We start from the raw sequence: 20739 nt of genomic DNA, 5'->3' as shown, positions 1-20739 counted from the left end.
ATTCTAAAAATAGAAACCATGACAAACAATACCGGGCAGAGAGAGTATATCACTATATTTTTTTCGAGGTCCGTCTCTTGACGAATAATATTTAAAGATATGATACGTAAATATACTTTTAAATTTGATTTTATAGCTATATAAGCTCTTTGATTTGAAAAAATTAGATACACATATCATATTTAGCATATTAGATGGAGAACACCACGTTGAATGACGTGTAAGACATGCATTGTTACGTAACATACTAAGTAGGAAGTATACGTCTATTTGCTTAATTGCATATAAGTTTAAGTTTATACTTATATCCACATAAAATTGAATAATGTAGATATAAGATGACATCAAATTTTAAAAAAAAACGTGTTTATATATTGTGTTATTTAAAAATACTTATTTATACAAGAAATATCTAATAATAACATTTTAAAATAACTTGTAAATTAATAATTAAATCAGCAACAATTAATAATTGATATCTTAACGGTTTAATATATAATTATAAATCGATAATGATTTAAATTGACATATTTAAGAATGAACTGAATAAGATAAGCATCCCAAATTTTGTATTTTTTAGGGAAAATTATGTGGCTAAATAAATTTGGACTATTTAATTATTCATCGTAGCTATAGTTTGCTATAGTTACCACTCGCGACTAACATTATACGTCAATTATGTGGACTGACTTCGAGTTTGTATAATTAGTCACATTTGTATATATATAATTCGCCAAGATATATAAATACATATGTATAATATGTCATTATTTAACCTATATACATATACAATTCACCTCTCTCCCACTCTCTCGCTCGCCTTTCTCCTCTTTCTCTCAATTTCAATTCCCTCTCTTCTTCCTCTTCCAATCTCGCTTTTCATTTATACAAATGTATATGTATAATATACAATTATATACATATACAATTCACCTCTCTCCCACTCTTTTGCTCACCTCTCTCCTCCCTCTCCCACTCTCTCGCTCACCTCTCTCCTTCCTCTCCCAATCTCGCTCGCCTCTCTCCTCCATCTCCCGATCTCTCTTGTCATATATATAAATACATATGTATAATATACAATTATCTAACCAATATACAAAAAAAAAAAAAAAAAAACCAATATACATATACAATTCACCTTTCTCTCACTCTTTTCCCTCCCTCCTCTCTCTCCCAGTCTCGCTCGCGTATCTCCTCCATATAACATATAGCTAAAATTGAAATTATCAAACTATAGCTATGAAAAATAATTAATTATTTTTAAATGATTATATGTGAAAATTTTCTTTTTTACGGTGATATGAAAGGTGCAAAATACATGATTTAGTACTATAATTTACTCTCAATTCTATATCGATGTAGTATTAAATTTTTAAGATAATATAAATGTGAAATTAAGAAATTAACTAATTATATAGTATCACTAGAAAGCAACAGGAAAATTATACCAAGGATTAAGAAGCAAAGAGATATTGCAGTATCGGGTCAAAATTGGGCGCTATTTCTCGGGTCTACTGTAATCGTCGCCGGTCAGCTTCCGTCGGTGTTCCGGTCACCTTGTTAGGTGAATTTGAGCTTTCTTTCTCATCAAGGTTAGTGTGAGGTTTTTCGAATCAGCAGAATGTTTTATTGATTTATATGTTTGTATATGCATCCTGTTTTTGGTAGGTGTAGCCTGTAGGTTTATTGATTGAGTTGGATTCATATGTGATTTGATCTCTGATGAGTATTGATATTGGTTTGGCCAAAAATGGTTCTTTTACTTGATTGAAAGAAATGGCATCTGGAATTTCTGATTGTTTGATTTTGATGTTCCTTAGAAAACACTCAAAAGAATTTGCATGATTTAAAAAGCCACTAAAGAATTATGATAGTCTAAACAACAACGAATACCTGGTGCAATTCCACAAGTAGGATCTGGGGAAGGTAGGATATATGCAGATGTTGCCCCTACCTTTACCTTGATCTATACATTCATGCAACCGAGACTGTGCAAAGGTAGAACAGTTTGATACTTCACTGACTGTTCCGCTTCCAAAGTCAGTCATCTGCAGCTCACACTTGGGCAAAGACGACTCTCCCGTGGTTCTATTCTTTGTTAAGTAGTATCAAGGGGATGTAGATGCTGTTGATTTATTGGAAAAAGTCTTTCAAAACAGAGGTAAAGCGATAGTGTCAATTGAGACAGTCGACTATACATTAGGATATCTGGAGGACATATGATTTCACCACGCTAATTTGGATTGGCATCTTACCAAACAAAAATGTTCTCTTGACCATTGTTTTTCTGATTGACATAGTTTCTCTAAAGAGAAAAAGTGCTCTCTTTACAAGTGTGTCAAAGTTAATAAGAGACAATTCTTCATTGTTAGAAGGCCGTATTTGCCTTTCCAGCCAATTTGCACAAAAAAAGGCAAGGAGATCAGGACAATGCTATTTGAAAAGTTCTCCTTATGATACAATTCATAAATAGGCTGTTTATGATTGAATTGGTGTGATACTGTCTTAATTTAGTGCTTTTGAGTATCAAATTTATAAGAATATGCCACTTGTAGAACTTCACAAAATGGTCAATGAGTTTTATGAATCTCGTATACTTTTCAAATTATAAGCGCTAATGTAGAAGCCATGTAAAGGTCTCACTAAATCCTCAATTGGGTGATTAGAAAATTTGATGATCCTTCAGAAAAAGGATTTGGTGACGATAACATTTAATGTTTTGGTTTATTTTTTGAGCTTTGGGATACTCTGATCGCCAAAACCACCAAATTTCTGACTCAAGAATATCTTTCCAAGACACTTTTGTAAACCTTATAAACAAAAAAGGTTCCAGAAGCGATTTTTCTTTTGTATTTCTCTAATAAATAGAGCAGACATGTCATGAGTGTGTTAGTGACAGATTAAAGGTTATCAACTCTCGCGTGTGTCGTAATACATGAAAAACTGATACATTGTAATATACTTTTGTAACAATGTAGACTGTAGTTATAGTGTTTCACCTATTTGTCATTTGTATTTATCCACCTATTCTTTGTAGTTGTATTAAAATTTTAAACTATACCTTACTTTGCCAACTTATTGTATGTTCTGGTAGTCAGATCATTGTGTTCATAATTGATTGGTGTTCTTCTGAGCTGCCTTATTCAGAGTGATCATCTGACAAATTTGCAGACATCTATTCCAATTCAAAGACTGGGAATTCTAGTGTATGGCTTCTAGGCGGAATATTAATTACAGTCGTCTCGCTGTGGATGATGATGACGACTATTATGGATATTCTGGCAAGCGAGCTGACCCTAGATTTGATTATTCACCAAAATCGTTAGATAGAATCCCCTGGAAGTCCATTGCCCTTGCTCTTTTTCTGCTCTTTCTGGGATGTTTGCTTCTCTTACTATCCTACTTCATCTTATCTGGTCATATGGAAGGAGAGAGTTCCCAGGCATATGGTCTCCTTGGACTCGGAATCCTCACTTTTCTCCCTGGTAAGTCAAAAACATACATCAATTTATACTGCTTTGGATGCTTAAGCTGCAAAACTTTTGTCCATTATTGTTCAAGATATCCTCGAGGAGAGTGTAGTAATTCATTAAGTCCAGAATCAATTTGCGGCTATGCCATTTATTTGACTGCGTGATTATCAGTTTGTGTTAACAAGGTAACTTTACATTGAATTTGCAGCACAATAAATAGGTGAGATAGCAAATGGCTGAGCTACTTGTTACCGTATCTGTCCTCTTTGTAGTTGCTATAAGCACCATATCTAGGTGATTGTAGATCTGCACTTGAAAATGGTCTTCTTTAATCGATCTCTTGGGACTTGCATTACATGTTGTAAACTTCTGGAATAGGCAATAGGCAATAGATTCTACTTCAAGTCATATTTTCTCTGTTTTGTTTAGACATTCTTGAGTCTAATACTGCCTATGCCGCTGGTTTCATATTGAGTTCTTCATTCAAGTTTCATATTCATTTTTACATTAGTAAGTTAATTAGGCAACTTCCAATTATCAACGTTAACTTTGGTAATTACTCAACAGGTTTCTATGAGACGCGTATTGCATATTACTCTTGGAGAGGTGCTCAAGGTTATCGATTTACTGCAATCCCTGACTATTGAGGTTTTCACATTTCATGTAAACGCTAAATGTAGTTACTAGCTTCTGTAATGAGCTTTATGATAGTTTTTATTGTAACACACATTGCCCTATACATTTCGAATAACATCTGAATGTAGTTACTGGTTTTCATAATGAGTTCGAGTTTGATGAGTTTGCAGCATTCATTTTGTCCCAGCGTGTCAATTCATTTTTTTTCTTTACATAATCTTTGTATCGTCGACGCCTCTATGTGTTGTATTCGATACATCAGATTCCACAGTATGAAGGACTAACTTCAGGAAGCATGAAGCAGTTTACGCCCTGTGGTTATTGATTTTTCGATAAGCATACTATATGGTTTGATTCTTTTAGAACTTCCAATTGGAGAGAGGATGTTTCAAACTTGATTTATATATAAAGTAAAAATCATTGGATAAGCTGTGGTGAATGGTGATGAGGAATTGCCTCGGGGATTCTTGTGCCTATTCTTCACGAAGTTTCATTTAGACACTTCAAAAATAATGCAAGTAGCCAAACAACAACAAAAAGGTACTACTATATAGGCTTTTATGCTTCATTAGCAGCTAACATTGAAGCTAAGGCAATGCTGCATTCTGTTTGCTTAGCATCTCCACTTCACTCCCCAAAACTTAAAGACTCCATTAATGGCACTTCAGAAATCCCCACTACTACCCTTCACCATTTCACTTCTCCATTCGAGCTCAAACAAGCTGTTGCCTTTCTCATCAAAACCAATAAACCTCTTTCACTACTCCCACTTTCTCGGGTAGCTTCCATTTGCGCACTTACTCCCGATTTCCCCTTTGCTCAACAGATTTTCAGCTCTGTTGATCAGCAAGAAGTTGCTATATGGAATAGCTGTTTGAGAAATCTTGCTGAAGGTAGTTCCTTAATTGATGCAATTTTCTTGTTTCAGCAAATGCGTAGTTACAATGTGAGTCTTGACTGTTTCACTTGCTCGTTTGTTCTTAAGGCTTGTGTGGGGTTATGGGATCTTTTACGTGGGAGAATTGTTCATGGGTATATAGAGAAACTTGGGTTTCAATCGAATTTAGTTTTGCTAAATGCACTTCTTCATTTATATGCTACTTGTGGAGCAACGGATGATGCCATCCTTCTGTTCGATAAAATGCCTCAACGAGATGTTGTGTCTTGGAATATAATGATTACCCAATTATCAAAGAAGGGTGATGTTGATGGGGCGTTTGACTTGTTTGGGAAAATGCCTGAGAGAAATTTAAGGTCTTGGACAGCCATGATTACTGGTTTTGTTCATTGCGTGAAGGCTAAAGAGGCTATTAGACTTTTCGTAGAAATGGAAGAAACGGGGTTGAGGGCGAATGAGGTAACTGTAGTGGCTGTTCTTGCAGCTTGTGCTGATTTGGGTGCACTTGACTTGGGTAGGAGGATTCATGAGTATTCAAATAAGAGCGGGTTCAGGAGAAACGTTCACATTTGTAACACTCTGATTGACATGTACATTAAGTGTGGCTGCTTAGAGGCTGCAAAAGCTGTTTTCGATGAAATGAAGGAACCAACAATTGTATCATGGTCAGCCATGATCCAGGGTTTAGCTATCCATGGACACGGGGATGAAGCCTTAGAACTCTTTAACGAGATGATCAAAATGGGAATGAAGCCTAACGAGGTCACGTTTCTTGGAATCTTGCATGCTTGTAGCCATATGGGGTTGATCAATAAGGGGCGAGAATTCTTTACTAGCATGAGTAGAGACTACAACATTTCTCCTCAAATCGAGCATTATGGTTGTATGGTTGATCTCTTGAGTCGAGCAGGACTTCTTGAAGACGCGTATGAGCTCATCACAAGCATGCCTATAAAACCAAATGCTGTTGTATGGGGTTCTTTTCTTGGTGGATGTAGAACTCAAAAGGACGTAAAAATGGCTGAGGAAGCTATCAGGCAACTAGGTGTCCTAGACCCTCTTAACGATGGATACTACATTATCATGTCTAACATCTATGCAGAAGCTAAGCGTTGGGAAGATGCAGCAATGGTGAGGAAGTTGATGAAGGATCGCGGAGTAAAGAAAACTCCAGGTTGGAGTTCAATTACTATAGCAGGAACAACGCACGAATTTGTGGCTGGAGATGATAACCATCCTCAGGCTGAGCAGATCTTTAAGAGATGGGATGAACTGTTGGAACAAATGAAGTCCAAAGGGTATGTACCAAATACTTCAGTGGTTCTGCTTGACATAGAAGAAAATGAGAAAGAAAAATATGTGTATCGACATAGTGAAAAATTGGCTCTTGTTTACGGTTTGATGAACATAAAGCCAGGAGAAACGATCAGAATAATGAAGAATCTTCGTGTTTGTGAAGATTGTCATGAGGCTTTCAAAGTAATTTCAGAAATTGTCAAGAGAGAGATAGTTGTGCGCGATAGGAATAGGTTTCATTGTTTTAAAGATGGATTTTGTTCTTGTAAAGACTATTGGTAACATCTCTTGCACAATATATTGTTTCTTGATTCAAATGAAGCATTGTACTTCCAATACAAAAGCCAAAATATATTTGTTATGATAATCGAGAAATCTCAGTATCACATAATTCGAAACTCAAGAGATAATTTGACTTGGTTGAAATTGAAATGCAGTTTGTCAAGAATCCACCGAGCAATTTTGGTCCTTCAAAAATTACCAATAAGATAAAATTGTAATCCCTATCAAATATTTTCCAAGTTTATCTTTGTTAGTTTTGATAGGAACAAATGAATTATTTTAACTATATACCCAAAAAAAATCCTATCAAATTCTAAAATATGTCACGTAATAAACTGCAAGAAGTATTAAAAATAAAGTTAAAACTGTACATCAAGAAGCATCACCAAACTTAAGAACTAAATATAAAATAGCAAAAACTACACTCTAAATGCGAGTTTCCGCTAATTTCCTTCTTCTCATATAATTCTATAAATGTTTGACTAACGAAGATTAAAATTATTTTAGTAAACTTAAAAGGACCAAAATTGTTCAAATACATACTTGAGGGACTTTTTTTAGCTACTCTCAAACAATAGAGAACCATTTTTGCCATTTTCACACCCTGTTTGAATCTTCCAAAAACTACATTAAATACCCAATAAAGTTTTGATTTTTCACAATATCAGTTCAATTGTATTTTGCAGAAATGGGATCTTCTGAAGGTCGAAGAGCAACTTTAATGGTGTACAGAAATTTACTGAAAGCAGTGAAAAAACATATAGGGAAGGAAGAACACAAATCTCATTTTACTGATTTCAGCAGGGAAGAATTCAAGAAGAACATAAATCTGGAATACTCAAAAGACTCTTCTTTTATTCAGCAAAGAATTAATCTTGCTCAAAATTATACTTATCTTCTCAATAGTATCCATCATCATAAGGTACCTTCATCTCTTTAATTAATTATCCCCGATTTTTGTTAAGTTGTAGCCCCTCTTTTTCTTGTTACCTGTTGTATTGTATTGTTATTTTAAGTACTATGTTTGTTTTGGTTGTTCTGAAAGATTTCATTTTTATGTATAATTACTTATTTGGTGTGGTTTCATCTGGTGGCAGATTTTGGATTTTCACTAATGAGTTCAAGCTATGAAAGCCGAAAGTTGTTTAACATTTGTTGTATATACATGTATAAACAGTGTAATCCTCAGTCTTACCTAGCTCCGCCCCTATATTTGTGTCGTTATATTATTTGGAAGGGAAGCTTTGTGTAACTGGTAAAATTGTTGTCATGTGATTAGGATGTTATAGTTTGAGTGTGGAAACAACCTCTTGCGGAAATGTGGTAAGATTGCATACAATAGTCCTTCCCGGACTCCATTCATAGCGGAACCTTTTGGTTCTTGACTAAAATGAAATGTATATAGTTAGTTATAACTCGTTATTATAGTATTAGTAGTGGGAAAATATTTAACAACATATTCAGTATAGTTTCACAAAGTGGGGAAGTAGTGTTAGTAATGGAAGAATATATGAAAACAATTGTTACAAAGTAATAAAAAGTTAGTTTGAGAGTCATTTTAGAAGTGTTACATAAATTTGGACATGAGAAGTATGCATATGAAATGTCTAGTTTGTTTATAATGTTTGAATTTACTTAGTTAAGGCATGTAGCCTAGTGAATTGTGTGTATCATAGAAGAGAGTGAGGACAACAGTGTTATGTAAATTGAATGTTTCATATCTAGTTGGTTTGTAATGTTTTAATTTACTTGGTTAAGGCGTATAGCCTAGTGAATTTTAAGTATCACAGAAGGTAGTGAGGATAACAATGTTATGTGGATTGAATGTTTAGCCTTTAAGGTCCTATGCACCTACAGTATTAGAGCTCACAAAAATGTCGATGTCAAGATGTATGTGTAATCACACAGTATCAGGTAAGATTATAAGTCATCACATTCAGTAGAGAGTGGAAGTGGCACAGTGTAGAATAAAATAAGAAGTCACTTGAGATAGTGGTGCAATATTATGATAACTGGAGATGCTACAAGGGAATGAGGTAGGCTGAAAATAATATGGAGGAAAATTCTCATTAGACGTACAATTTCTTGGAATCAATGTGGATTTTGTTTAGGATATAAAGGGTTACATAGAGTCTGTACCAATTGATTAGATCAAGGTTTTGTTATTGTGTCATTGTTAACATTTTACATTCGATCATATTACGGAAGATTTTTTTTCTTCTGATAAGCCTAATGTATAGCTGTAACTAGTCGTCTTTTCCTTATTACTTGACCATATGTTGAAACAATTTAAAGGGTGTCATGGGAAGTCTTTCTTTCTCAACTATAACATTTTTTGTGTGGTAAACTCTCTCCGCGATCATGATTCTTTGGCTCTTACGTTCTTGTTATCTTGAATTATGATAATAATTACATCTTACAAATGTGGCTTTCTTTGTTTTTGCAGGACTTGCTATTTTCTTACAACATTGCAGTGGATAGATCAAATGAGATGACAAAAGTGCTGGGCAAATCTGCTGCAAGTGTGGGTCTACGCCTTCCTGATGTTTATCAGCATTAAAAGTTGGTAGGTTTTCACTGCTTCCTTTCCATTTGCTTGATTATGTGACTTTGTGGTAAACGATGGATCCATTTAAGTTGTGTTGTTTATGGTCCAAAAATTGCCATGTCATAGCACGTTAAGCTTGGAAAGTCTGTATGTCTAAGAAATGAAAGAACCAATGGAAATGACAGAGCTAACAAGCTTCATGTTAGCATGTTACTCAAATTTATATTTTTTCAACTTCTTAATGGATGTTTCCTTTCTAGCAATTCGGATAGGATTTAAATATACTTTTTTTCTTTGTTGATGAATAGTTTTTCCATGTGGAAAGTAACCTCATTGCTGCAATGGCTAATTGGATTCAGGGCTCAGATCATTAATTGGCTCATCTTGATAGAATTTAAGATTTCGAAAGCTGCATTACTCACTGCCTTTCATCTTTTACTTAAGTGGTTGTATTGGACGTGAAATTGTCTAATCCAGGTCAAACAACTGTAATTGATGGAGTTGTAGCTAGAAATACATCTATGTAGGATTAGGTCCGGGTTGGTGGTGGCTCCTGTGTTGCTATTTTCGGGTTGTTGATGAAGATATGCATCTAAGATGTTACTGGACATTGTAGCGGCTCTGATTTTGTCGAAAACCTGATGTACTTTTATATGAATGAGTCGGATTAATTTTTGTGGAAATATGAATGGTTCCATAAAATTTTTAACATTTACTACTTGTCTGCAAAGTTTTTGATCCATTTCCACATTCTTGCTTGTTTGCAGCATATGCATCACCGAGTCATATATACACATTTGCTCAATGTACGCGTTGTTTGCATTACTGGTATCATTTCGAAGGTGGTTTTAGATGATTCAACAAAACTGGAAGCTGATATCACAGATATCTCCTAGACCAACTTTCATTCATATCTCCTTAGGATAACAATTTCGCGGATCTGTCCTATGTTGGACAGAATGTTTTTGGTTCGATGAACACCAAACCAGGAAAGTCAATCAGAAAAATGAAGAATTCTCCGCGTTTGTGAAGACTGCCTCAGAAATTGCCAAGCTAGAGATAGTTGTGCCTGATAAGTTTCATTTCATGTGAGAACTCATTAGTCCATTTGAGCCTGTTGTTTCTGTTTGTTACTGTTGTCTCTTTTTTCACTATTCGTTCATTCTACTGACGATCTTTCATAAACAACTTCTCTACCTACTTTATCATTCCTGGACTTACACTGAATTTTTTGTCGTTGTTGTTGAATCTTCACTAAAATCTTGCAAGTTATTGTTATTACAGAAACATTTGGTCAATTATTGAAAAAGAACATGATTACTCCTTTGTTGCAAAAAAATATAATAGTTGTGGTCAACAATGTCTAGTTGTTTTGTGATGTTACAATTCCTCCAATAAACTATGCAATTGCTCAAATAAACAATGGCTTTGAAAGTGGCATAGGTCAGACCAATTTGACCAAATCATGTCATGTCATGTCTCTTTGTATATATAGTTGTGGAGTACCTCAAATTCGGGTAATCAACTATAATCTAAATTCTAAAAATAATCAAACTCTTTTTCGATTCGTATTATTTGTCTTTTAAAGCTTTTGCTTAATCATGAGAGTATTCATCTACCTACTAATCAACGATCGGATGGATAATATAAATATGTTTTCGATACATAGTATAAGAATCTTTTGTCTTCTAATTTATATAATGTAAAATCAAAAGTCAAGCAGAGCACTAAGTAAACCTTCTGTACGAAAAATTACTAAACTTTAAATAAAATGATATACTTTGAACTCATAATTTCTTGAAATTTCTAATCATTTAGTTGTAAGAACCTAATATGTTCTATTTTTTTTTTAAATACTAAGCAAATTTTGGTATATCTAATTATTTGGCCAGATTCAATCATTATTATATATAATAACATAATTTGCATTAAAAAATTTAGGAAAAAAAGGAAAAATTTGACATTATTCCCTCTTCACATGCAATTAAGAGTAAACCCGTGACTCTTCTCTTTTTTTTTTCTCTCCTTATTAATTTTATATATAAAAATATTTTATATTTATTTGTTTGTTCTGTTTTTGATCAGAATCCAGACTGTTATGAGGTGACCTAATAAATACAATTGCTATGATCCATAACACAAATCATTTTCACTTATAAATTTTGCTACCTAAAATTAGATCTCATTTCTTAATTTTTGCACCTAATTTGGACCATATACCATTTATCTAATTGATTTGACTGTTAACAACTCTATGAAAGCCACCATTTCACAAGTCAATAACTACAATATGGTGTGGCTAGTGATTAATGGATCAAGCGTTCGTAAAAAGAGTTCAAAAAATAAAATAAAAATTAATTTTAAAAAACATTTTACCACATAGTATAACATATTGTGTGTGGTGAAGCGTTCAGAAAAAATCTTTAAACTAACAGACAAGTCGATTTAACTTGTTATATTATGTTTAGTTTTTTATTCTTTAAGTTATTTTACTAAGCTTATTTTTGCCTTAAAATCCAAATAAACGAAAGGCAAAAACTTTATCAAACAGGCTTTACTTATTCACTCGAACAATGCAATAAATATGAAAGTGTCTTGGTCTGCCCATTTTAAAGCATAGTGTATTTAAAAGTTTCAATCTTTATGAAATTGAGAGACGTTCTCGATATACCCTTTGATAAGAAAACTAGTAGTAATAATATCAATAACTCTTAGTTTTGTGGAGATTGATGATCTCTAGTTTTGTGGTATTTTTAATTTGGAATGAGAGACAGGTTGGAGAGGGGTGGTGGCCCATATGTTTGTTGATTCAGACACTTGTGTTTGGGACAAAATACAATTGAAATAATTGAACGTGAAAAGCTTTACTTTAGCTTTGACCCCCCATGTTCTCAATTTGTTAATAGGGACTCTACTAATTTTAGCTTCAATTGTCAAGAATCATCCTTTAGTTCACTCCCAAACCTTTTTCTCTCATCACAATTAGGTCCCCTCTCTATCTTTTCTTTATCTAACAGTATAAAGATTGCTTTTTTCTGTTCATTATTCAACAAAATAACCCTCAAAGTTTTCATCTTTGTGACTTGAGGTACTATTTTTAGGCTGCTTTTTATGGTACTTTTGAACTGGACCAGTGATTTGTTGGGTGGGTTTCTTTTAGGCCTTCTTTGTTTTTAGCATTTGGGGGTTTGTGGGGTTTAACGATTTTGCTTGGTAGGGTTTTCTTGGAAAAAAAAAAAGGTGGGTCTTTTACTCAAGATCTGTGTGCTTTCATTGACCCTTCTTCTGTTTCTTTTTTGTTATCTATGTGGGGTTGTTCTTATCTTCTTCTATGTGGTGTTTGAGTGCTCTTTAATGTCTACATTTTAATGTTTTGCTTTGTTTTAGGTTCCTGTTTCCTGGAGGAAAAAAAGGGATTTGGTTGTTTTTGAGGTAAATGTTTGAGACATTAGGTGTCTTGGACCTTTAATCGTTGCTTAGTAATAATGATCTGCTATCTGTTGCTTGATTTTTGTTGGATTTGTCTACTAAATGAATGTTGATTTTTGACCTTGTGGAGTTTGGTTTCATCATTTCAACCCCTTTGTGTGTTCAGATCTTTTACTTTCTATTTTTCCCTTGCTTAATGATTTCAAGTTCTGCTTCTTTTTGTCTTTTTGAAATAGTGCCATCTTTTGTTGTTTTATAGTTCTATTACTTCAAGTTTGGAACTTTTGACTGTGATAGTGCGGTTGAGTTGTGTTTTTATGATTTTCGTGTTCCAATTTAGGAACTTTTGACTGTAATTACGCGGTAGGCTGTGTTTTTATGGTTTCTTGTTTCAATTTAGGAACTTTCTATGTTGTTGATGGAGCAGCTTATGTTGGTGTGTTTTTCTAATAAGAAGGGGATTAATGGCTTAAGCTTGGAGTCCGAGTGATGGGTTTGGTAAGCACAGTGTATTGAGGTATCAATATTCATTTCTATGGCCTCGACACCTTCTTCCAAGAGTTTAGCCGAAAAGCTGAACAAGACAACTGGAAATCAGACAACAGAACGGAGTTCTCGCAGGTCTACACCTTCCCAAGTTCCAAAAAATAACAAATTAGAGACCACGATTTCTAAAGAACGAGAAGTTGTATCGAAACAGCTTGTGGTAGAATCAACTGTCACCCAAAAGTCGCAGAGCAGTCAACCTAAGGGATCTTCCAACTCACTTGCTGATAAATTCGATTCAAACTTATATTTGGGCAATTCTAAGAATTCAGCTAGTGGAGTAGGTTCTATGCCTACAGAGACAAAAGGCTCACAAGGGACAGCTGATCAGGAAAGAAAGAATTCTACTAAGGACAGCTCAGCATCAGCCAAAGTTAGTGATGGGGCTAGCAGTATTGCAAAAACAAGTGGAAGTGCCAAAATTAGTGATCGAGCAGATTTTCTTGAGAGTGGTAAGAGCAGCATCTGTAGGGGGAGCACAGGAACTGACGTAAGTGAGGAGAGTACTTCTAGCAGCTTGAGCAGCAGCGTTAACAAACCCCACAAAGCTAATGACTCAAGATGGGAAGCCATTCAAGCTATCCGGACTAAAGATGGGGCATTGGATTTGAGGCACTTCCGGTTGCTGAAGAAGTTGGGAAGTGGTGATATTGGAAGTGTGTATCTGTCTGAGTTGTGTGGAACAAAGTGTTATTTTGCCATGAAAGTTATGGATAAGGCGTCGTTAGCTAGTCGTAAGAAATTGCTTCGTGCACAGACAGAAAGAGAGATTTTGCAGTCCCTGGACCATCCATTTCTCCCAACATTATATAGCCATTTTGAAACAGAAAAGTTCTCATGTCTAGTGATGGAGTTCTGCCCAGGAGGAGACCTGCACACACTCAGACAAAGACAACCAGGGAAGCATTTTTCAGAACAAGCGGTGAAGTATGATACTTGATCTCTGACCTTACTGTCTTAAGATAGCTTGCTCTTCTTTCTTTTAAAAAAGTTGGCATATTTTGTTGCTTTCAGTCTGGAGTATTATTTTCACAATTTACAGCATTGACTGTATCTTTAACTGTTAGATCTAGATATGTTTTTGTTGTGGCTGTAGACATAATTAATCCAACATTATCCATTATTTCTTAATTTAAATTAATTGATCTAACAGATATACTTATAACAATCAAGAGATATAAATGCCTTTACATGACATGATTTTCTTGGTGGTACCAATAAATTAAATTGAAGCAAACTGACTTGATATGCAAGTTCTTTCAAGTCCCTAAAGCAGTCGGATTGCATGTACTAACCAGTTATATCATTTACCTCTGGACAATGAAATGCATGTTGACCCCACTGTTAGTTCAAAAACCTTGTTATTTGATATTCTGACTTTATTATTTGCGCAGTAGTTTAGATTCTAAATCTTAACTACTTTTGGGATCATTTGCCTAGTTTTTTTCTTCCATAGGTGGTTTCATTTGCTTGTGTTTTTCTTACTAAGCCAAGTGGATGTTTAAACTGGTTTATATTCTTCTTCTGTGTTGGATCTATACGAAGTTGTTTTGGGTCTCTGTTGCCTACTGCATGTTCTTCTTGTCAATTATTTCCAATTCGATAGCTGCAAGTTAGTGTGACCACTACTTTAATTGGACATGATAAATGCTGTTTATTTTACTTTTAAGGTTTGGTGCCTGCAGGGTCATAACATATTTTTTGTAGTCATTAAGATACTGTTTGTTGTGTGGTCCTGTAGTTGGGGTAATCAGCTAATGTGCAGGCTGGTGTTTTTCTCTTTTTGGCAAATGAATCCTTCAGTTTAGTAGTCATCCACCTAATTTTAAATATTAAGAAACATTATTGATTTGTTGGTTGGTGTTGGATTATTGAGAGACTGATTAATTCTCACTTTGACTCATTCCTGTGACCTCCTTTCATTTTGTCATTTGCTTTAAAACATTGACCTCTTTAGTGTAATGGGGAACTTTTATTTGGTGAAGTTAATAGTTGTAACAGAAATATTTACTTTGTCAAAAATATTAGATTCAATTGTATGTGACATCTTAAAATTTTCCTGGCTGTTCTGCTATTAATTTGATATCTCTAGCAAACTCTTATTATAACCCATCCAACTGTATTTTCAATGTCTGCATAACTCAAATTCGACTAGTTTATACAAGACGGAGGAAGCATCTAAATAACCAGATCTAGGGCAAGTGTTGTGTTCCCCTTCCCTAGAATAAATGGGGAAAATGTTGAAACCCAAATAAGGGATGATACTTTGGACCAGTGAAAAGGTTGTCACCGTCGGACTAAACCATTACCATTCAGTAATACTCTTTTTTTTGGGTGGTGGTGGTGGTGGTGGGTGGGAGACACCTTTCTGGCAACGTCTTTGTTTGATGATTCTTGCCCGTCTCCCTAGTCACTGGAATCATGAAAGCTGTAACCAGCTCTTCAATTTTGTTGGCAGTTCTCTCTTCCTTGCAATTAAAATCTTCCCACCTTGCACCCAAGGGTGTGGCCTAGTGGTCAATAAAGTGGGTTGAGAACCATGTGGTCTCTGGTTCAAAACCAATTGGAAGCAAAAAAACTAGCAGGTTTGTTCTCATCTGTTCAAGCCTTGATAGACAGTTTATCTGTTGGCTGTGCTAGTGGGAGGGGTCTAAAAAATTGCATACCATGCATATGAAGAAAGTTTTAAATTAGTGTATTCATACTTGTTTCTTGACATGATTTGAATGGGATGTTGCATTATTTCGGAATATATGAAGTATCATAAATATTTGTGTATTTTTCTTTGGAGTTGAATAGTAGATATAAGCCTTCGGTTGCTTGTGCTAAAACTCCAATGAAGAAAGCAGGAAGAAATTATCAGGATTTTCATTTCTGCTATCTGCCTTTACTCAATTCCAAACTCATGAACGAAAAGTATACTATGTTGGTGGCTGCAGTTTATTGATTTGCTTGTGTTGTATTGTATCTTAAAATTGCAGATTCTACGTAGCAGAAGTGCTCCTTTCCCTGGAATACCTTCACATGCTTGGCATTGTCTATCGTGATCTCAAGCCAGAAAATGTGCTTGTCAGAGAAGATGGACATATAATGCTCTCTGATTTTGACCTCTCCCTTCGCTGTGCTGTCAGTCCAACACTAGTCAAGTCATCATCTCTTGAAGGTGAGCCACTGCGCAAGAATTCAGCTTATTGTGTGCAGCCAGCATGCATCGAGCCCTCTTGTATTCAGCCATCCTGTGCTGTTACTACTACATGTTTCGGGCCTCGCCTCTTTTCCAGCAAGTCAAAGAAAGAAAAGAAATCTAAAAATGAAATAGGTAACCAAGTTAGCCCATTACCAGAGCTTATTGCTGAGCCTACTGGAGCACGGTCAATGTCATTTGTCGGGACTCACGAGTACTTAGCACCCGAGATAATCAAAGGTGAAGGACACGGCAGTGCAGTAGACTGGTGGACCTTTGGTATCTTTCTATATGAGTTACTGTTTGGCAAAACACCCTTCAAGGGATCAGGAAATCGACAAACTCTTTTCAACGTTGTTGGTCAGCCCTTGCGGTTTCCAGAATCTCCAGTGGTCAGTTTCTCAGCTAGAGATCTTATCCGAGGCTTGCTCGTGAAGGAGCCTCAGCATAGACTGGCATACAAAAGAGGAGCCACAGAAATCAAGCAACATCCTTTCTTTGAAGGTGTAAATTGGGCTTTGATACGCTGCGCGAGCCCTCCTGAGATCCCAAGGCCTGTGGAATTCGAGAGAATTTCAGTTCCACCAGCAGCATCAACCAGTGAGAAAGGTGTAGCTGGAACTGTTCCTTACCAGAAGAATTCAGACAACTATCTTGAGTTTGATTTCTTCTAATCTATTTTTTATATATCTTTTTTTCCGTCGAGGCGATATTGGCTGTTCATCTTCACAAATTGAAACATAGGAAGGCTGTACAACATTTGGAAGATGTTATGTGAAGGTTTGATTAGTTTGATGATCATATTATTGTTTTGAGTTGTAATTCAACAGTTGAAAATTTGTTGCATGCCAAAACACTACAAGTTTGATGCTACCAATCGATAATGTGAATTTGTTAGTTTATTTATATCTTTGTTTTTCTTCCTTTTATGGTTCGATAACTCTTTTTGATGTATGAGGTTAGTTGCTTCAATAGTATTTATTCGAAGTTATCAACATGATATCAGTAGACTATAAGCCTTTGATTTGTGGTGTTTGAAGCTCTCGACTTGATATCACTAGACTATAAGCCTTTGATTTGTAGTGAATGAAGCGATTTTGAGAAGCCTTTGATGATTATTAGTCTGGTAGCCTTTGATAGTTAGTGTTTGAAACTCTCGACATGATATCACTAGACTATAAGCCTTTAATTTGTAGTGTTTGAAACACTCCACATGTTTTTAGAAGCCATGATTATTAATATCAGTAGACTATAAGCCTTTGATTTGTGGTGTTTGAAGCTCTGGACTTGATATCACTAGACTATAAGCCTTTGATTTGTAGTGAATGAAACGATTTTGAGAAGCCTTTGATGATTATTGGTCTGGTAGCCTTTGATAGTTAGTGTTTGAAACTCTCGACATGATATCACTAGACTATAAGCCTTTAATTTGTAGTGTTTGAAACACTCCACATGTTTTTAGAAGCCATGATTATTGATATCAGTAGACTATAAGCCTTTGATTTGTGGTGTTTGAAGCTCTGGACTTGATATCACTAGACTATAAGCCTTTGATTTGTAGTGAATGAAACGATTTTGAGAAGCCTTTGATGATTATTGGTCTGGTAGCTTTGATAGTTAGTGTTTGAAACTCTCGACATGATATCACTAGACTATAAGCCTTTAATTTGTAGTGTTTGAAACACTCCACATGTTTTTAGAAGCCATGATTATTGATATCACTAGACTATAAGCCTTTGATTTGTAGTGAATGATACATTCCACATGTTTTTGAGAAGCCAGACCGATAATCATGATGAACAATATGAAATGTGATATACACAAAACATTTAGTGTTTATGTATTATCGATTTTGAACTATAAATAATAATCTAATACACAAAACATTAAAAAAAATTAAACAATAAGTTGCAAACAAGAAAGCAAAATGATTTGTAAAAAAAATTATGCGGTGAACGTGGATCGAACACGTGACCTTCAGATCTTCAGTCTGACGCTCTCCCAACTGAGCTATCCCCGCTTGTTGATATTTACATATTAACAATAATATATATCCATTTAATAAAGCATTTTGCATTTATATTTTATAGGGAACATGTTAACATTTCTTACATTTAACCTAGATAAACAAAAAATCAAGTTTAATGAACGAAATATTTTATATTCAATCAGGGTTTAGAAAATATTTGTATCTCGAAAATATATATAATGTAATGTAAACTATTTTACTAGATTTTAACATGTCATAAAAGATAATCATCTTATCTTTTAAATTACTACTTTCAATTTTAATAGATAACTAAAAAAGAATAATTTGGTGCAAAATTAGTTTGTTTTCACATAAAGCTCGATAAAAAGTTCGCATTTAAAAATGTAATTTGACAGCCTACTTCGACAAAAATATTAATAAAATAATAGATATTTCATTTTTCTTGATTTAAATTTGTGATTTATTATACTCATAGAGTCAATTTATAATACATAGCTATTTTATGTATTTGTAATTATCTCTTAAATAACTGATAATAAATCACACTAATATATCATTATGAACCAATAATCAAACTAGAAAAGATGATTCATTTTATTATTTTATTGGGAGTTGAGTTATTGAGCATTGATTCTATACCATATGCTTTGGTTATTATTTCCACAATCTAAAAAACAAAAATATGAATAATTTTGTTCCCAAAAAATATGTCCATGCAAATGCAATTGAATCGAATGTTTGCTTATATTAAACGTAGAGCATATAGTAAAGTTCATAAGCATCTTCTATTTGGAGAAATTAAAATAACATATCATATTATAAAATATTACACATGCATAAAATTAATACATACAAAAAGCCAAAAAAATTATATATCCATACCTTTTAAAAAAAAAAAAAAACCTTTTCAATTAATTATATATTCATGACCATACCATAAAGAAAAATATTCTAATTGTTTGGACATCCTTACAACTTCCACTCACACCACATGAATAGTGCATGTACAATACGGCGGGGATTCGAGATTTTGAAACTTATAAAATTTTATAACGATAGACTTTAAGTTAATCAATTTATAGACGAACAAAAAGTTAGAGATAATATATAAACTTATTAATTATCTTAGATTAACATACACGTGAATTAATCTGTTAGGTGAATAATTTGTTTTCAATAATCATATTTATTTTGTATCAAGAGGATTCATTATATAGTTTTACTACTTCTACATTGATTATTAATTTATCGTAATTCTCCTTCTTTATTCAACCTTTGTAACAATTATATTATGTATATAAACGACGTTGTAAAGAATATAGCTAGGTAGATTTTTGAAAATATAAATATATATTAATACAAAATAAGCACTTGCTATATATTTCAAAGGTGTATATAGTGATGTAAATTAAAATATTAGATATTTAATATATTAAGTCCCACTAATCTATAGGTCAACAAATCATGATTACTCTTTATTGAAAAAAGCTATATAAAGTTGTGTTCTCACTATTTATGAAATAACAAATGTTATTATTAGTAGTGTGATGTATATTGCTTGATGGCGTAATAGTTAAAAACTAAAAATTGAATTTAATTGATCGTGGGCCAATTAAATTGGAACCCCAAAAAATTAATATTAATACTTGGCATATATTTTACGTGACATTAACTTATAACTAGTGGACAAGACTTGACATAATAATGGAAATTAGCTTTATAATTCATGACAATAATAATTTGATTTGTAGCCCTTTTCGAGAAGGTATGGCCTAGCCTTGCTTCTTCATATATATATATATATATATATATATATATATATATATATATATATATATATATATATAAAATAAAACATATAACTCAAAAATTAATATAATTTGTAATTTTCTCGATAGAAATTTTCAAGAATAGTGTGTTGTAGTAGTTATACATAGTCACGATGAGTTTAGAAGGCCCCTTAAATAGAAAATCACATTGGTAAATGTCAATAATACTTAGAAAATAACACAAATTTCTGATGTAGGTTCTACTATTATAAATTAATTCGATTTCAGCGTATGCTAAATTTTTTTCTAACGAATCAATTTTCAAACCAAATTCATTGAAAACCTACATTTTTAGTATTGTGTAATTGAGTAACTTCTTTCCATTTATATAATATGAATAATTTTTTTTATAAAAAATCATACTTACCTGTTACGATTGATTAAACGAGATTATTTTCTTATCGAAAATGATGTTAAATGATTTTAAAGTAAAAAAAAGGGGGGGAAGTTTCTAGCATGGGCATGTGTCTGGCAAACACACATGACAAGATTCTCCCTACAAAACTAGACTTTAACAATTTGCCATAAAATACATTTGCTTTGAAGAAACAACTACTTCATGTGTGCACTCATATAACATAATGTTTTTATTTTAATTTGTCTAAATTTGTCTTCACCTCACAATTAT

General features: G+C 33.7%; 4 protein-coding genes and 1 non-coding gene across 14 annotated transcripts; 4 read left to right on the top strand and 1 right to left on the bottom strand.

Annotated features, from left to right (window-relative positions):
* Window positions 1–1302: 1302 nt before the first annotated feature.
* Window positions 1303–4281, top strand: LOC101247042 (uncharacterized). Its single transcript, XM_004243983.5, has 3 exons — window positions 1303–1592; window positions 3172–3485; window positions 4041–4281. The coding sequence occupies exons 2-3, from the start codon at window positions 3209–3211 to the stop codon at window positions 4118–4120; spliced, it is 357 nt and encodes a 118-aa protein (XP_004244031.1). The 5' UTR covers window positions 1303–1592; window positions 3172–3208; the 3' UTR covers window positions 4121–4281.
* A 423-nt stretch (window positions 4282–4704) lies between these two features.
* On the top strand, window positions 4705–6585 carry LOC101262539 (pentatricopeptide repeat-containing protein At5g66520-like). Its single transcript, XM_004244291.5, has one exon. It carries the CDS (start codon window positions 4705–4707, stop codon window positions 6583–6585), a length of 1881 nt encoding a protein of 626 aa, XP_004244339.2.
* A 651-nt stretch (window positions 6586–7236) lies between these two features.
* Window positions 7237–10360, top strand: LOC101247734 (uncharacterized). 2 transcript variants are annotated; one of them, XM_010325941.3, is made up of 3 exons: window positions 7237–7507; window positions 9032–9151; window positions 9442–9846. In XM_010325941.3, the coding sequence occupies exons 1-2, from the start codon at window positions 7274–7276 to the stop codon at window positions 9143–9145; spliced, it is 348 nt and encodes a 115-aa protein (XP_010324243.1). In that variant the 5' UTR covers window positions 7237–7273; the 3' UTR covers window positions 9146–9151; window positions 9442–9846. The 2 variants fall into 2 exon arrangements, with proteins under 2 accessions (XP_010324243.1, XP_004244034.1); XM_004243986.5 differs by lacking the exon at window positions 9442–9846 and adding an exon at window positions 9901–10360 and having other exon boundaries at window positions 7239–7507.
* Window positions 10361–11781: 1421 nt separating this feature from the next.
* LOC101248025 (serine/threonine-protein kinase D6PK) lies at window positions 11782–17198 on the top strand. Of its 9 annotated transcripts, none has more exons than XM_069287584.1 (4): window positions 11782–12119; window positions 12521–12565; window positions 12963–14035; window positions 16090–17198. In XM_069287584.1, the coding sequence occupies exons 3-4, from the start codon at window positions 13098–13100 to the stop codon at window positions 16964–16966; spliced, it is 1815 nt and encodes a 604-aa protein (XP_069143685.1). In that variant the 5' UTR covers window positions 11782–12119; window positions 12521–12565; window positions 12963–13097; the 3' UTR covers window positions 16967–17198. The 9 variants fall into 9 exon arrangements, with proteins under 9 accessions (XP_069143685.1, XP_010324245.1, XP_019070384.1 ...); XM_010325942.4 differs by having other exon boundaries at window positions 11989–12221; XM_019214838.3 differs by having other exon boundaries at window positions 12010–12373.
* A 1041-nt stretch (window positions 17199–18239) lies between these two features.
* On the bottom strand, window positions 18240–18312 carry TRNAF-GAA (transfer RNA phenylalanine (anticodon GAA)). Its single transcript has one exon. It is a non-coding gene; the product is annotated as a tRNA-Phe (tRNA).
* Between the last annotated feature and the right edge of the window lie 2427 nt (window positions 18313–20739).

The sequence above is a fragment of the Solanum lycopersicum genome, chromosome 7 (genome assembly GCF_036512215.1).
Source record: "Solanum lycopersicum chromosome 7, SLM_r2.1".
NCBI classification, from domain to species: Eukaryota; Viridiplantae; Streptophyta; class Magnoliopsida; order Solanales; family Solanaceae; genus Solanum; species Solanum lycopersicum.
The sequence above is the reverse complement of the archived record's forward strand: the minus strand, read 5'-3'. Positions and strand labels throughout refer to the sequence as shown.

What these genes read in the sequence shown, in the direction of transcription:
- LOC101247734 (XM_004243986.5), top strand. Translation starts at nt 7,274, where the DNA reads ATGGGATCTTCTGAAGGTCGAAGAGCAACTTTAATGGTGTACAGAAAT. An exon ending in ATAGTATCCATCATCATAAG is followed by an intron (nt 7,508 to 9,031) that starts GTACCTTCATCT and finishes TTGTTTTTGCAG; the next exon opens with GACTTGCTATTTTCTTACAA.
- LOC101248025 (XM_069287584.1), top strand. Translation starts at nt 13,098, where the DNA reads ATGGCCTCGACACCTTCTTCCAAGAGTTTAGCCGAAAAGCTGAACAAG. An exon ending in TTTTCAGAACAAGCGGTGAA is followed by an intron (nt 14,036 to 16,089) that starts GTATGATACTTG and finishes TTAAAATTGCAG; the next exon opens with ATTCTACGTAGCAGAAGTGC.
- LOC101262539 (XM_004244291.5), top strand. Translation starts at nt 4,705, where the DNA reads ATGCTGCATTCTGTTTGCTTAGCATCTCCACTTCACTCCCCAAAACTT.
- LOC101247042 (XM_004243983.5), top strand. Translation starts at nt 3,209, where the DNA reads ATGGCTTCTAGGCGGAATATTAATTACAGTCGTCTCGCTGTGGATGAT. An exon ending in AATCCTCACTTTTCTCCCTG is followed by an intron (nt 3,486 to 4,040) that starts GTAAGTCAAAAA and finishes ATTACTCAACAG; the next exon opens with GTTTCTATGAGACGCGTATT.